This window comes from Rhincodon typus, chromosome 2, assembly GCF_021869965.1.
Source record: "Rhincodon typus isolate 14 chromosome 2, sRhiTyp1.1, whole genome shotgun sequence".
NCBI classification, from domain to species: domain Eukaryota; kingdom Metazoa; phylum Chordata; class Chondrichthyes; order Orectolobiformes; family Rhincodontidae; genus Rhincodon; species Rhincodon typus.
Window position 1 is genome coordinate 120,669,592 of NC_063333.1, and position 17,376 is coordinate 120,686,967.

General features: G+C 38.8%; 1 protein-coding gene across 1 annotated transcript in view; it reads left to right on the top strand.

Annotated features, from left to right (window-relative positions):
* Positions 1–17,074, top strand: part of e2f3 (E2F transcription factor 3) — a 46,401-nt gene extending 29,327 nt beyond the window's left edge. Inside the window, exons 3-7 of the mRNA XM_048606007.1 lie at positions 3,920–4,139; positions 7,521–7,679; positions 9,374–9,488; positions 9,830–9,968; positions 13,119–17,074. Coding sequence (XP_048461964.1) covers positions 3,920–4,139; positions 7,521–7,679; positions 9,374–9,488; positions 9,830–9,968; positions 13,119–13,384 — 899 coding nt within the window. The 3' untranslated portion in view covers positions 13,385–17,074. The remainder of the gene's footprint in view (positions 1–3,919; positions 4,140–7,520; positions 7,680–9,373; positions 9,489–9,829; positions 9,969–13,118) is intronic.
* The last annotated feature ends 302 nt before the right edge of the window (positions 17,075–17,376 follow it).

Consider the following 17,376-nt stretch of genomic DNA (forward strand, 5'->3'; position numbering starts at 1 on the left):
ATTGTATTTCCAGCATCCTTTCAAGCATTGCTTTCCAAGTTGTTCTATCTCATTATATAATAAATGTAATAACAAAAAATTAATGTTGCTGCTAACTTTTTTTAATCTGTTGCCTTCAACCGGTGTCCTTTGGTTGCTGTCCTTTAGACCAGTGGAAGCCGTTTCTAGATGTCTCCTGTTTCAATTTCAATCTATCAATTATTGATTTTTTTTTTTGAATATTAAATCGCCCACTAACCACCTCTGAGAAGAGTCTCAGATTCTCATCTATTCACGTGCTACAAGTCACTTGTAGCATTCTAGTAAAGCCTTGCTAAGACCATAAAATCTAATCCAAATTGTTATGTTCAGAATTAACATAGTACTCTAGCTGAGACTTAACCAATGATTTATAGAGGTTTAGCATAACTTCGGCTTTACAGGAAGAATGCTTAAAACCCAGTGCTCCTGAAATCTCTTGTTCTGAGCAGCCTTATTGTCTTGCAAGACCTCTGTGCATAAGTCTACAGATTGTTCCTGCATCTCTTAAATTACTACTGTTTAGCTTGCATTGCCATTCTTTATTTGTCCTTAGAAAACATTATGACAATTTTCTAGAATAAGTTCAATCACCATTTGTGTCTGTCCACATGACTATTATTCCCTTAAGTCCCTGTTGGAACTTCATGGCTCTAAAGTTTGAAATTTTCCTGTCTGGATTATCAACATATTTCAAAAAAGACAGTGGTGTGGTGAATCTGTGTCTATGTTACCACTCCCCTCTGCTTTTGTGTCCTTTAGTTACTATCTGTATAGGCACTGTCTCTTTAATCACATTTGGCTTTTACTTTGCTGATATCTATCTTGTGATATTTGTTAAATGCAAATCAACTACATTGCCTTAATCAAGCCTTTCTGCTACTTCAAATAATTAATCATTACCAAAATACTATTTGGTTGTAATTTTCAATACACATTTTTCCAAGTGTCAATTAATTTTGTCTGGGATAAACAAGGAATATACCTTGCAATTCTCCAGCACTGTGGCACCATTCCAATATCTAAGGAGCAACGGAAGATTGTGCCCAGAGCCTGTGCTATATCCACCTTTTTACTTCCTTCTGCAATTGAGGATGTGCCCTACTTGGGTGAGTCTTATCTGTCTTGAGCATGATCAATCTTTCATATACCCCCTCATACATTTCAATCCCATCAAATAGTTTAACTCCATTTTCTTTAATCTTGACATTGGCAACGTCAATTGCAGAATGTTTTTGTTTTTAGCACCTCAAACATTCGACAACATCTCCTCTGAAATTTATTGCCAGCTACTTTATTTAATGTTGCAGAGCATTTCTTAGCGAGCAGTCTACCCTCCTATTATTTTGCTTCTCCAGTTTGCTTGTTCTTTTCTCCCTGTATTTTGTTTGTATTCCCCTCAGTTCTCTACTGAATTATGAACTGATCATTGCCCTCCCTTTTTTCTTTTTCATTGTATTCTCTCTATATTTGGACATCTTGGGAGGTCTACTTTGGTTGCACTTACTCTGTTGTGCAGATGTTTCTTGTCTGTATCCTCTCTTGCTTCCCTCAGTAACCTGGGATAGATACCATCCGGACCTGGGGACTTTTTTTGAAGACTTTGCCTTGCTCATTGTCATTTTTTCCCTGCCAAACTTCGATTTTTGTCCACCAGGCACAGATCTTTTGGTCAGATGGAAGTTACCCCTTTCCTGGTTGCTTTTGTTTCTACAGTTTGTTCCTGGGTGATCTGCGCTTTCAAAGACATTTGGCTGAATGGAAGCATTTTTTGACTTAATACTTAATTGCAGTTTTACTTTGAGCCTAATGTTTGTTAAATTGATTGCCATCCTGCTGCAGCAGTAATAGCAGCTAGACTTGTGTTTTCTCCATTTAGACTATTCACAATGAATTTAAGGGCTGATGCTCTTTCTCAATCCTTTCTGACCCCATTTCATAGCAGCAAAGGTCTTAGAAGCTAAAATGCCCGACCATTGCATTAGATCATGACTGATGAAATTGTGGTCTCGGCTCCACTTTCCTATCTACCCTCCATAACCCTCAACACTCCTGTCTATCAAAAATCAAGACCTGTCCTCCGCTAGCTTCTGTGGAAAAGAATTTCATACACTAACGATACTCCCAAGGAAAAAAAATCTCATCTGTCTTAAAACAGACTTTTCTTTATTTTTACTGTATGCCCCTTTGTTTTAGTCTCTTTCACACAAGGAAGCATCCTCTTCATGTCCACCCTATTCAGTTCCTTAAACTTATGTTCCAATGTGATCACCCCTTAATGCTTCTAAACTGCAGTTGATATAGGCCTAAACTCTTCTACCTTTCTTTTATAAAGTAAGCACTTCATCCCAAGAATGGATCAAGTCTTCAAGTGTGTCTTCTCTGAACTGTTCCAAAAGTTATTCTTTTTCAAATAGACACCAAAACCGTACAAAGTACTTCCAGTTGTGGCCTTGCCAAAGGCGCCTGCAGCTGCAGCAAAACTTCCCCACTTGTGTATTCAATTCTTCTTGCAATAAATAACATTCAATTTGCTTTCCTAATCAGTTGCTGAAACAGCTATTTACATTGTGGTTTATGTATATGGCACCCAGATCCCTTTGTACCAGCAAATCCTGACATCAATTTATATTTAAATTGCTGTTTGTAAAGAATTGTGTTCTGGAAGTCTGAATGTATCACATCCATGTGTTCCACTCTATCCACCATGAATGTTATTTCCTCAATAAAAGCTCTAATTGATTATTTTAAACACTATTTCCCTTTCACAAAGCCATATTATCTCTGCCTGATCAAATTGTGATATTCTAAGTAGCTTTCTATAACTCCTTAATAATGGATTCCTGGAATTATGTAAGGATAGGTTTTGGGCTAAATGGACTATAATTTCCTGCCTTCTGACTCCCTCCTTGACTGAAGGTGCTATGTTAGCTATTTTCCAATCCATTGGGACCATTTGCGAATCTTAAGCTGAACTACTTTATTAGGTATCAATCTCTAAGCGATTATTTGTGCCTGAAAATGTAAAGGTAAATTTAGTTTCATTTGTTAGTTTTGAAAACATGGTGATGACTTCTGTGCCTGACACGCTGAGCGTGTACATATGTATTTTCTTATCATGTCAGCATTGGTGTCTATTTTGGACTAGAATTTTACTAACCCGTTGTGGTATGAGCTCAAAACCCGATTAAAATTGTCTTGACAAAAATGTACTCATTGCATTGTTCAAGTTGGGAGATGGATGGATTGTGCATAATAGAATTGCTTTGAATATTCTAGGTTAGAGTTGAATTCAGTTATTGTCTGAGCTCAAGTCTTCTGGTCTATTCAAGCCAAGTTGTTGCCAAAAGTAAAAAGATGTCCATTTCTCAGCACTGACGTTCCTGCTTTTATGATTGAAACATGTCTGTTTAATTAGGATCGACTCTATTGGCAAAAGTTGGAGAGTTGTGTGTAAATGAGAGAGACTTGGTCACTTTGCACCAAAATAGTGGTCCAAAGCATGTTCATACTTCCCAGTGTTTCTCATAGTGATCTGACGTTTGTTTAGGATTGGTCCCTTTTAGAGGACAGTGCCCTCTAAAGGGAATCTTTTTCCCATTGCTACCCCACGACCAAATAAATCTTAGCAGATAGACACAAGAAATGGTTTACTTGAGAGCATTTTTGAGCTGCATGTTTTCCCTATTGGAATTGTTGTGTCTTGTTCAGGACATGTATTTCAGAATGCAAAAGTAGTTCACTCTAAGTTAGGTGCAGATTGGATGAGCAATAGAAACTGCTCCCATCTGGTTTTGTTACTATTAATCACCTGTTAAATCTGCATTGTTTCATTTGAAAATTTCATGAGCTTTTTACCTTTGTCAAAATGAAACCCATGTCATTGGATCTTTTAATGTAGCTCCCAAGTCTCCATCAGAGAAAACGCGCTACAACACTTCACTGGTTCCGCTCACAAAGAATGTTGTTCAGCTCTTGAGCCAGTCTTCTGATGGAGTGTTGGACTTAAACCGAGCAGCAGAGGTCTTAAATGTGCCAAAGCGAAGGATTTATGACATCACAAATGTGTTGGAGGGTATTCATCTCATTGAGAAGAAATCCAAAAATAATGTTCAATGGATGTAAGTTTCTCTTTATAATTTCCTGTTCCTTAGTTTTGCCACTCAACTTAACATACCTATTTTACCTTCCATGTGAAACTTTGCCTCAGTTTACTAAAATGTGAATAGTTCAGAGTATTAATACTTGAGCTGTGACAACCTAGATTGTTAATTTTTTTGTTTGTGTTGACAAACTTGCTGGTCAAAATATTCCTTAAGAATACAATCAATGTAATAATAGAAAATAAGGTCATTTGGTCCTTTTGAGCCTGCTCTGCCATTCATATAGTTAAGGCTGGTCATCCAACTCACTACCCTGTTCCTTCTTTCTTCCTACATCCTTTTGATTCCTTTAGCCCAAAGAAATATATCTACTCCTTGAAAACAGTCAATGTTTTGACTGCAACTGCTATCTGTGGCAGAGAATTTCAGATTAACTAGTCTCTGGGTAAAGCAATTTCTCCTCTTATTGGTCCTAAATGGCCTACACCATATCCTTAAACTGTCTCCTGAGTTCTGGGTTTCTCAGTCCTTGGAAACATTCTTACTGTGTTTACCCTGTTTTGGTCCTGTTAGAATTTTAGGTTTCTATGAAGTCACTCCTTGTTTTTCTAAATTTGAGTGCAGAATGCCAACTGATTCCCAGTCCGTTGTCTTAAATCAGTTCTGCAATCCTGGGAATCAGTCTGGTAAACTTTCATTGCACTCCTTCCACAATCAGAACATCCATCCTCCGACAAGGAGACCATTCAGCACTCCAGGTGTGGTCTCACCAAGGCTCTGTACAATTACAGCAAGACATCCCTGCTCCTGAACCTGAATCCTCTTGGTAAGAAGGCCAACATACCATTAGCTTATTTCGCTGCTCACTGCACCTACAAGCGAACTTTCAGTGACTGGTGTGCAAGGACATCCAGGTCTAGTTGCACCTCCCTCTTTCCCAATCTATTGCCATTCAAATAATCTGCCTTCCTGCTTTTACTACCAAAGTGCGTAACCTCATCTGTTCACATTTTACTTCATCTGCCATGGCGAATGCCCACCCCTTTTAATCCTTGTTCCATTTTAAAGTTATTGAGCCAGTAAAACTGGTATCGTTGTGTTTAAATCACTTTGTATTTGTTTCAGTACATTGGGAGGGGTAATTTTATTATTCTTCGAAGGGTAATCGCTTTTCCTGTGGAATGGCATGCTGCCCCAAATATTTCCAAAGCAGTCTATGTACACCTTGCCTCTTTGGCAAGAGACAAATAACAGAAATAGACAGATCATGTTAGCTTGGTTGACTCATATACGATGCAGTGCAATGCCGACAGTGTGGGTTTAATTCCCGCATTGGCTGAGGTTATCACAAAGGATTTTCCTTTTCTGTCTCTCCACTTGTGGTATGGTGTGGTGGCCCTCCGGTTAAAGGAGTTTGGGGGAACGCTAATGGCAAGACCAGCATTTGCTGTCTATCCTAATTGAGGTTAAGATGATGGTGGTGAGCCAATGTAGTCCTTGTGGTACAAAGATGTTCACAATGCTGTTCAGGGTGGAATTTGATGAAATGGCAGTGAAGGAAGTGTAATATATTTTCAGGATAGGCTAGTGTGACTTGGACGTGAACTTGGTCCACCATAAGCCATTCGAGCAGTGTAGCTTTGTAGCAGTGTAGTTGTGTGAGAAGGTCTCTCACCATGTTTTCAAGGTAGAACAAGAAAGGCTAGGAGCATCCATAAGAATGTAGAACGCAGGAGTAGGCTATTCAGACCATCAAGCCTATACCATCATTCAGCAAGGTCACAACTGATCTGTGCCAGGCCTTAACTTCCCTTTAGCTCCAGCTCCTCATACTCCCTGGCCAGCATTCACTCTAATTTCTTTTCCTTTGGTGCAGACCTCTGATTGCAGCTGCACACTGACCTCTATGTCGTTGTGCCATTTGTGGAATGTTGGAGCAGTTGCGCACATGTGTAGCTTGGAGGGAATGTTGCTGTCAAACCCCACCCCCAACCCCCCCAAAAAAAACCCCACAAGTTGCAAAAAAACCAATCTCTCTGCTTTAAATAGTTTGAATGATCTAGCCTTGACAACGCCGGGTAGAGAATACCAGTCACTTCCTTCTGGAAGATGAAATTCTTTCACATCTGAGTTTATCTGTATGTCCCTCTTTGTGAGTTTAATAATTAACGCCACAAGTGGAAAGTACCCTGTCAAGTCTCTCTCAATTCTGTATGTATCGTTAAGATCATTTCTCATTCTCCTAAACCGTAATGATTGAAGGCCTAACCTGTTTAACTGCTCTTGATAGGTTAACTCCTGTACGGCAGGAATCTGATTTTTTTTTTTGTTGTTGTTTTGAACTGTTTCACGTGCCAGCATATCTTATCACTTTTTATTAAAAGATGTCTAGTTTTTCAGTGTTGTTTGAGAATTTGAGCCTTGTTATTGGTCATGGCCATTTCACTCTATTGGAAACTTGAGGTATAACAAGACATGGAATCAGCTGTACATTTTTTGGAGCAGGCCTCCCTATTAATCCAGCATTTGCAGTCATATATTCAGAGCCGGGACTGTGTTGTGCACATGCTTACCGACTATACTGCTGTGGATGAACTGATTGATGAGAGTTCAGTGTGTCCAAGAAATGAGTCTAGGTCTTTGTGGCTGTGTTACCCTCTTGGATCCTGGCTTTCGGCTTTCAGCTTTCTCCAGCTTAACCACTTAGTCCTTTGGACACCAGCCATAGTGACTAATGCATTCCGTCTTTGTGGGATTCTCCTACAACTTGTAGCATGCAGGTAGATTTTGGGCTCAGAGCAGTTTGGTTGATCTCAACACAACCACCATCATATGGTCAAACAAAATGACTGTCAATGTGACGAGTAAGGTCTGTGACATTGCATTGCAGCATCACTTGTAAATGTACTCTGTAGTGAACTCAATAGTTCTTTTTGCTCTCAGCTGTGACAATTTTGCTGAGTACTTATTGCCTCATAAAGGAGATCCCTACTTGGGGGCAACTATTCCACTTATTAAAAAATGAGCTTTATCCAGAGATTTTTTTTCCCCTGTAGAATAAGAGTTCAGAGCCTTCAAAATGGGTGTTTTTTCAAAATTCATTTTTGGAAGTACTACTTTGGCTTGTGCCAGAGTCTGATGAAAGAACCGGAAGAGAGCTCAGTACCATAGTGAAATAGGTCTTCATTCTGAAGCACTGAGATTGCAGCATCATGTACTGTTAAAGGATTGTATAGGAAAGCTGCTGTTTTCCCGTTGGGGGGAAAATAAAGTGTGATCTTTCAACAGTTAACTTTTTGTCTGTTTCGCATCAACTCCCAACTCTGGGAGTTGGATAGTGTTTCTTCCATAATGGAAATTGAGCAAAGTTGCTAAGTGCCTTGGCGCTGTTTTCTGTAGGGGCTGCAGCCTGATGGACAATGATGGTATGCTGAAGCGATGCCAGGGTCTGAACCGGGAAGTGGCTGAGCTTAAACTGAAAGAGAAGAGGTTGGATGACTTGATCCAGAGCTGTGCATTGGACCTCAAAAAGCTAACAGAAGACTCCGAAAACCAAAGATATCCTTTCTGACTTGGTGCTCAAAAATTTGTGTTTTGGAAAAATTGGTATAGGCAGGATGGGATTGAATGTGTTGGATGATTTGTGAAGACAAAGTGACATTATTACAATAGATTTGCTAGTTGGCTTTTACGGCCTCATCAGTTGGAGCACAGTTGGAAGATTCTGCCTGAGTCGGATGTAGACAGTGGGTGGAGAATTTTGGTTCATGTGATAAGCTCCGTTGATCTTTTGCAGGGTTAAGTATGGAGTCAAGCTCTGACACCGAGCTAAAACCTTCAAATAAGTTAAGTTACCTGGTGATGGCAGATACCTATCAATCAGCTGGAAGTATTTGGTTCAAATGTAGTGGGAAGCTAAACTAGCTAGTGACTGAAAACTAATTGCATTTATCTACACTAATAAGGTTTCAGGAATTGTAATGGCTTATTAAGTTGAGGCCAAGTATAATAAAGCTGATGTAAGTGAAGTAAATTTAAGCATAGCAGTCTTTTCTCGTTACAGAGAAACATGGCTGGAGGCACTGGTGTATCAATGAGACTGAGAGCTGTTGTTTCGAGAAACAAAATTGTAAAGGGATTAATTTCTGGGCCGGTGGGATTGTCCTACATATTTCTTTTGAGTTTCAAAGAATGGAAGGTGACCTCATTTAGAAATTTTCCTAATCAAACTGTTCAGAGATGTTATTGCGCACCTCACAAACAGGTGGGACTTGAACCTGGGTGTCTTACCTCAGAGATAGGGGTATTTCCACTATGCCACCAGAAAACTCTTGGAGGGCATGATGGTGGATGTAGGTAAGATGTTTTCCCTAGAGTAATGATAGAATGGCTTTAGGAATTGTGTTTTGTACTTTATTTTTGAATGAGGAGAGGTTGAGACAAAGGTGCCAAGTGGTTTTGTTTCCAGTCAATGAAGTAAACAGCTCGTGAGGCCTTGGAGTTTTTATTGAAGTTGGAGCCATTGAAACAGCCCTCCCCCATCACCTCTTCCTCCCTGTTTCCCCCTCTCCCAGACTGGAGAATTGTATGTGAGACAATCTATTTTACTGAATTTGCCTTTGCCAAGGGTGTGTTTGAGGTGTTACTATATTGGAACAGTCGCTGTTTAGTAAAATAATCTAATATTCTGTTAAGTTTTTTCCAATAGAGTTAAGTTATTCCAATTCTTCTTTCTTTTTTGTTTTAAATTTTAACAGTAGTGTAAGAATCAAGTGTTTTGCTTCGAGCCTGGTAGCTTGACCAATTGATTTGTATCCAGAACACAATGCCTTACGCTTATTAAAAATAAGAATACGTTGGGGTCTAGGCTACTCTCAATGTATTTTGAGGGGGTTTAGTCAGGTCCATAACTGGTTCTTGTGTCTATAACCAGGGGTGTTATCATAGGATAAGGGGTAGTCTATTTAAGACTGAGGTGTCAAAAAATTCATTCACTGAGGGTGTTGAATCTTGAATTCTGTCCCAGCCAGCTTGGAAGCTCAATAGAGGGAAATGGAGACAGTGCAGAAAAGTAGCATTGATACAGTTGATCAGCTGTGATCTGATTAAATAGCTGAACAGGCTTGTCAGATGCTTTTTATTCATTCATTGTGGGTGTCACTGGCCAGGCCAGTGGTTTATAGTCCATTCCATATTATCCAGAGGACAGATTGTTATTCAATGTCTAACTTACACTCCTTGACATCTGACACATTAAATTATGTGACTTATCAGGACATCCGAAAGATCCAAAGTTTCAAAGGCCAGGTGGTAGTAGCTGTGAAAGCCCCTCCTGAAACCAGGCTGGAAGTATCTGATCCCTATGATGTAAGTTGAAGCTTATTGGAGAGAGATTGATAGCGTGTAATCGGCTGTTGTGTTTAATGTTGCCTTATTTTTAAAGGATTATTTTTGCACACTGCCAAAATGTCAGCCTTCCTGCTCCTCTGCTGCTTGGCCTGCTGTGTTCATCCAGCTCTACACCTTGTTATCTCAGATTCTCCAGCATCTGCAGTTCCTTCTCTGACAGTAGAATTGATTCTTATACGTTTAAGACAGCCAATCGCTTAAATTTGAAGGGGAGTTTGAACTCTGAAGACTATTTAACCTGTTTATGGAAAATAACATTTCCCTATGTTTTATGATTTTTGTTTTTAAATTTCCTTTAGAATTTCCAGATACACTTACTAAGTTCTAAAGGCCCTATTGAGGTTTATTTGTGTCCGGATGATGCTGGAACATCTAATAGCCCATTGAAGGCTGCCAGTCAGGAACATTGTAGGAGTATTTCCCAGTCACATGTCCGTGGTAAGTTCTGGACAATGATTTATTTTTGATCTGTATATTGTCTGTTTCTGACATGCCTGAAGTTTCAACCACTAATAGTAATGTGTTTCACTAATGTGAATTAGCTGTAATGCGATTGATGAATAGTGGACACTATTTAGGATGATGTGAACTTTCTACTGAACAGGTATAGTGATTTTTCTGTAGCGATTTCCCTATAATGTGATTTTCTATAACGCAAAGTCATGCAAAAATGCAATTATCGCACTATAGGACAACTACCTGTAGACTTATTTCTCAAAACTGAATTGAAAACTAAACACATTATGCTAAATTTGATTCAAACCTTAGTTCGACCTTTCTTGAAGGTATTGTTTTCCGATCATCCTATAAGGAAATAGAGGCCCTGAAGTGGGAGCAAAACAAAAACAATGATACCAGAAAGGCAGCTATTTTCTAACCAACATATTAATAAATGTTATTACATACCACCGGAGCAGGTGGGAATGAACCCTGGCCTCCTGGTCCAGAGCTAGTTGATGTACCACTGTGTCGCAAAAGGCCTATCCCAGAACTCCAAGATTATAACCAGCAACAAAGAAAGAACAGGTCATGGATATTCTCTTGGAGTGAAGGCTAGAGTGTGACATAATTATGAATGTTTTTTAATAGGGTATGACAAATGCACAGTGATTCTACATGTGGGGAAGAGCAGAGCTCTTGGCCATCAGCATTAGCCATCACAAAGTTAAGTTCAAAAGAATTTTCTTTACCCAGAGAACCTGTGAGTACGGAACTTGCTATCATGGAGTGTTGAGGTGAATTACATCAATGCATTTTAGGGGAGGCTTGGTAAGCGTATGAGAGAGAAGGAGAAAGAGCTCTTCTAGTAGTAAAGTGAGGATGGAAAGGTGAAAGTTGAGTGGAACAGATCGTAGAATGCTCTGGTTGAACTGAACAGCCAGTCTGTGCTATGTATTCTATTTATTAGATCTCCCCACATAACTGACTTGAGGGTGTTGCTGAACAAAGTCCTTTCAGGTCTACTGAAATCTTGGAACAATGTGTCATTTTTGAAACATTTCTCTAATTGTCTCAACCTATTTTCTTTTTGAAATACATAATCAAGCTGCCTCCAGTGTGTTGCTTTGATGTTTGACCACCATGTTGTTTTAAAAGAAAACTTTCAAAACATGTCCCATGAGTGAATAAAAATAACTTTGCTTATAAATATCTCTATATGCCTATATCTGTAGTTAGTGTTAAACAACATTCAGATGTTAATCCATTCTCTAGAGCAGGTGGGGCCTGGGCCTCCTAGCTCAGAGATGGGTATACTAAGTTCTAATTCTGATGTTTGTACTAAGCTGCTTGACCAGCTAACTTAGTGTGAAGCTGCCATTGTGTATTTAATCTCCAGAGTGCTTCCACCATAATGTATGGATCGCCATCTAGTGGCAGGAACAGTTTCTGCAGAAGCGATTCTCCTCCTCCTCAAATTTTGTTATTCCATTGCGCTACACTTTAAAGTTCATCATGAGGATCAAGTACTTTAAGCCCAACATGCCCCTGCACATCTTGATGTGGAGTGGCCTCTGTTGTATGGATTTTCATTCGTCTAATGAGACAAGGATTGGACTTGAATGTGATACCTTTAACTTGGGAATGTTCTGCTAAGGTTCATAAACTGGGTATTGTGAAACGAGCAAAGTATGTGAACCTTGTTGCTCATAAAACTGTAACTTGTGTATGAGTTTGCATTTTTTAGAAGAGGATGCCAGAACATGTATTCTAATCATCTGTTCAATTTCAATTCCCTCCTTACCATCTTTTTGTGAAGACACATACATTTGTGAGAATGTGAATTCTCTCTGCCTCAGCTGTGTTTGCACCTATTGGGCTGTTCAAATACAGTGGGATTGCTATTGAACCCAAATCTGATCTCTCTTTCCATCCTATGCATGCATTTGCCCCACAGGATTGACCCTGGTAATTTGTTAAAATTAGCAATATTGACTGAATTTCTCTATCCATTTGCCTTTTTAATAGCCCTGCATCTATGACTGCTTCAAATTTTCAACAGGCAGGCTAAAGTTGGAATCTGGAACTCCACTGGTCTATATGCTTGGAACCTGAATCCTCGTTATGATTGTGAATAAAAAGTGCAAATTGAGTTTGATGTGAAAGGGTCCACTTGGTGACGTGAACATGGCTAGATATCCTTTTTTGGGATTGGTTTCCTTTGGGGTGAAAAAGTCCATTGTTCTCTTCCCAATGGAAACAAACTCTGGCAGGAAATACTGTAAATGAACATTGGAAGAAGTGTGTTTGAGTACAGTCAAGGTGCATGCTAAAAATGGGGAAAGGTAGTGCAAATGATTCTAGAGCACCTTGGATGATGACAGAGTAAGAGGGCACAGAGAAAGGTACATGAGAAATGTTGGGTGGTTCATAGAATTGTGAATCTGGGTCACTATAGAATATATAGAGGGGGTTTGAGGGAAAAAAAAGCATGAGAAGAGACTAGCATCGAACGCAAGAGAATCCATTAATTTTTTTATAGGCTATAAATAGGAAGAGGGTGGTGTGAAGAGGAGCAGTACTGGTTCAGGACCAAAAAGGGGCTTTGTGCATTGCAGCCCAGTTGATGTACTAAATGAATACTTCTGTGTCTTTACAAAAGAAGATGCTGCACAGGAGAGGAGCTAATTTTGGACACTTGGATTGATTTTAAAATTGATCAGGAGGAGCTATTGGATAGGCTGATTGTATTTAAGATTTTGATACAGCATCAGGACTGGGTGGGATGCACCAAGGGAAGTGAGGATTGAAATTGCAGAGGCACTGGCAATAAACTTGTGTTTTCAGGTGAGACAACAGAGAAGGGCTAGTGAGGGTAATCTGGAAAGGAGAAAAAAAATCCATGCTTACAGAAGAAAATTGGGCAAGTGACACCAGGTTTATTACTTTACAGAGAGCCAGAATGGACACCGGGCCAAATGGCCACCGACTTGTATGAAATATAAACCGTTACTTTGAAATAAAGCTGGCCATTATCAGGTTTCCAATCCTACATTAATGATATGGCTGTTAAGAGATATGTCATATGATTGGAAAACATCATATATTAACCTGTTCATTTATTTATTGACTGTTGTTTTCCATTGACAGATTTTGATATTTCAAACGGTAGTCAGCATGGTGACAGTTCTGGTTTACACTTTTCACCTTTGACCTCATTGAACAGTATTCTGCAACAAACTGAAGATCAGATTTCATGGCCAATGGAAGAAGAAGGACTGTTTGTAAATCTGTCTCCATCAGTTGCACAGCAAGAGTACATACTGAGCATTGGTGATAAAGCAGGAATCAGTGATTTGTTTGACTGTGACGTTGATGGGCTTTTCCCACTAGAAGATTTTTATATGACCAATTAAGTGTTTTCTTTTTTGAAGTATTGAATAGCTGCTGCCCGTGATGGACCTAGAAACAGAATGTAAGTTTGGTTGCTGGTGAGTGATGAAATGAAATATGTACCAGTTACAGGAATAGTAATAGAGTTTTTTTTGCCAGTAAAACCACAGCCAGTTGTATTGACCTTAATCTCTATTGGCTACCAGCAACTGAGGTGTTGTCTGCTGGTATTTTAAATAAATTATGTATTAGCATGAAATGAAATGTCACTATTGATTACCATACCCATCTAATAATGGAGTTTTTATGTTGGCTTTCTGCATGTATGACAGAAAAATTTGTGTTCAAATTATTTCAAGACCTAGCAACCTTTTTATGACAAGTCTTCCAAGGTGAACTTACCAGCTGTGGAAATGTTCTTGACGGTCTGAGGTGTGTGATACTGTTGCATTTGGCCTTTCCTGGAAGAATAGGCTGTTGCTATGTTGACAGTCATTTGTGTTGTACTGTGGTTAAGTTGAATGTGGCAATTTCAGTACATGTTGATTGGTTTGGTTATCTTTGAGAGAATGGCAGGGGGGTGGGGTGAAGCCTTACAAAGGGTGCAGATGAAAGTTCAAAAAGAACTGTAGATATGATTTCTTGTTTACAATAAGGACTGAATTTTGGTTTGTTTTTTAGAAAAAGTCTTGGCAGCAACTGCCAAGTTAATGAGTACAGCTGGGTTTTTCCATGCATTTTCCTTTCTTCCATTGCATGTTGTGAATGGAATGAGAGATCCAAGGTTAATTCTAGCCGCTGCTTCCTAATTTTGGATAGTGCTCCTTGGCTTATTGCTGATGTTTGGCTTGTGGGGGATATACTTAATATTCTGTTATTGCATTTCAGACTGCGAGAGGGGTACGAATCTAAAACAACACCATTTTGATGCGAAGGATTATTTTGCACACTTTTTGTATTTCATAATACTTTGCTATTGCACACTTGGATTAAGTTGGACTAGATACGTGGAAGATATGTATTAAATGTCAGCACAACATTGTGTGTTATGTGAAGTTGTGTAATTAGCACTAGCTTTTGCAGAACATGAACGTGCAGCCCAATAGTTTCCTGAAATGTCTTTGGGAAACTTGTTCCAAGCAATAGTAGTTGGGAATGCTACATCTTAGTTCTATAATTTTTATTAAAGATCAGAACATTTAAAGTAATGGGACATGTAGATGATGAGTGGTGATAGTGAATGGAGGAATACCCACAGTAACTTGCTTGTTGAGTCCACTGTCTGATGTAGAAATATGCCATGAAGACCAGTTACGTGCTTTAGTTGATGTCACTAGGGCAGCAACCTCCTTGGCTAGGGAAGAGATAATTTGATTGTAAATCCTCCTACTGACAACCAGCCAATAGCTAGTGATATAAATATCTTGATACAAGTGCAGGATTGAAATCCATTTTGGTGCCTCTTTGTGATCAAACACACGAGTTCAACAATTGTTTTGTAGTAGCCAGTTGAATGAGATACCAAGCCTGACTGATATCACTGCAACAGTTAGCCTTAGTATAAATGAATGCTGTGAGGTAAGGAGAGCTTAAAGTCAAATCGACCATCTGAGAATTTTTGCGATGCTTTGTGTTGAGAAATTCTGCTTAGCTCCTTTTGTCAATCAGCTTCTAGTAGAGGTTAATGTAATATAAAGGTAATGTGTTCCATTATCTTTGAGATCTTATCTTAATTGCATCTACTATGCTGCAGGAGTCCCTTGTTACTGGTTTGGGAGTTGCTGCTTCTGATCACTATTCAATATTACCTGAAATTAAACTCTTAATTTGACCCCTAACCTTGTGGAAGGTGACTTCAAGTAGTTTAGTTTCCAGTTTCAGAAATTTAATTTTTAAGTTATAGCAAGCTTTAGAATTGGTTGCGTGGTGCCAATATGATAGTTGTTCAGGGAACACGCCTCACTTAAGTTTGTTCCATGTGACCTTTGTGTATTATCTCCATGAACTTGCATTTTCTTTCAAATTTCTCACATGGCTAGATGTTTAAAATATTGATCAACTTCAGGATGGATTATCCAAAAATGGTTAAGAATAAAGATGTAAATACAACCAAAGTTAATTTAATTTCTTTAACATGGTTGTTAAAGTGTGATACACTCAAGTTGTGATTGACTCTAAAGCTACAGATTAACTAAATGATTGAAAGATGGTGTGACATCGCTATGACTGTATGCAGAATCAAAGCGTTCTTGAGTGCTTTGAGCATTTGTCAAATTAATGATACAGATTCTTACAGATGAAAGTACTCCTGTTTATGTATGTCAATAACTGAACTGAATGGACAGTGAATATATGGACTACTCTTTCAAGACTATTGGATTTCATACATCCATTATCAGGTCCTCCTTCTCCACCACCACCCCCCCAAAAAAAAACTATTTTAAATGGAATAATTATTTTCTATTCACCTCACACCATGTTAATTCAGGCATATTTCTGTCATCCAGTTGAAGTGCACAACTTGTTTTTACTGAGCAGCATACATGCAATCGTAATCTTCTAATTATTTGAATTGTTCCCATGTCAGCAAACTCAGCCCCTGACCAGTCTGCCTCATTGATCATTTTGGCTGAGATTTCAGACCACACTTGCTGGATAATTGTCAGAGCTTCAGTCGTGAAGCAACTTTCGGGTTATAATTTCATTCCACTACTATTCTTGCTTTACGGAAGCATTTGGTTGTTTGTAAGCTCAATGCAGCAGCTGTGAGCACTCTTCTCTGAGGCCTTTTGAATCTGGTTAATACAAACAAAATCTGCTGTGTCACTCTGCCACAATGACCAGCATTGCTGGAGTCCTGCACATTTGGTACATCATTGTTGTCATTGTACCTTGTAAGATGCAGGTAAATGCAGGTACCAATTTTGGCTTACCTTCTCCTTAGACTGTAAACAAGAGGCCTATTTACACATCTACTTCAATCATCATTAAACTTTTGTTTTTTGAGAAAAATGTATTGTTCCAATATCATTTTAGTTATAAAATGCCTCCTTTTTAAATAGAAAAGTGTCCAGACTTTGTATTGTTGGCTTACTTTTCAGTTGGTTGTTGCTCTTGAAGTTGTCTATTTACCAGCTGCAAAAATATGTACTGAAAGATCAAAATCTGTGCTGGGTCTGTGTAAAGGAATTGACAAATGCACATGAGATAACAAGGTGTAGAGCTGGATGAACACAGCAGGCCAAGCAGCATCAGAGGAGCAGGAAGGCTGACGTTTTGGGCCTAGACCCTCCTTCAGAAATTATGAAAAAAAATTACCTATTATCTATTTAAAGAGACTTTGCGATCTTTGGCTGTGTTCATTATTCTGTTTTTTTTCGACAACATGGTTATGCACCAATGCATTTTCTTGGTTTTCCCAAACTTAAATGGACACTGCCATCAAACTTTGTAAAGACTTGTAAAGGTTTTGTCACCTGCATTTGTAACTAGTTTTTTAAATGAAATACTATTTAACCGTAGAGCTGGATGCCTGTTTAAAAAAATGTACATAGTGTATATGAAAGATATGTGCAAAGCACATTAAACCTGCTAAGTGCCAGCATAATTCTGAATTGTGATGGTACTTTAGAAATGTTAAAATTTGTGGGAAAGCTTCCCTTGAATTTATAATGTTTAAACTGGAACGTAAATAAAATTTGAATTTAAATGTTTACCTTTCTGTATTTAGTCCTGGATTAAATATTATTCATCCCTTTTTCACCCTGACCCAATGTAGGCTCAATAATTGAGACATTTAAATCATGCATATTGACAAGGGTATGAATACCATGAAACCACAGCAATTCAACCTCTTACTGCCTATGTAAGTGAGTCTTATTGGTGTTTCTTAATTGCACCATTTAACTTCTGGGCCATTGACTGTCAAGTTCTTAGAGTCTGAACTTTTTAGTCACAAGACATGGGTTTTGAAAGTCAAGATATGGGTGATGCCACATCATACCAAGAACGATGG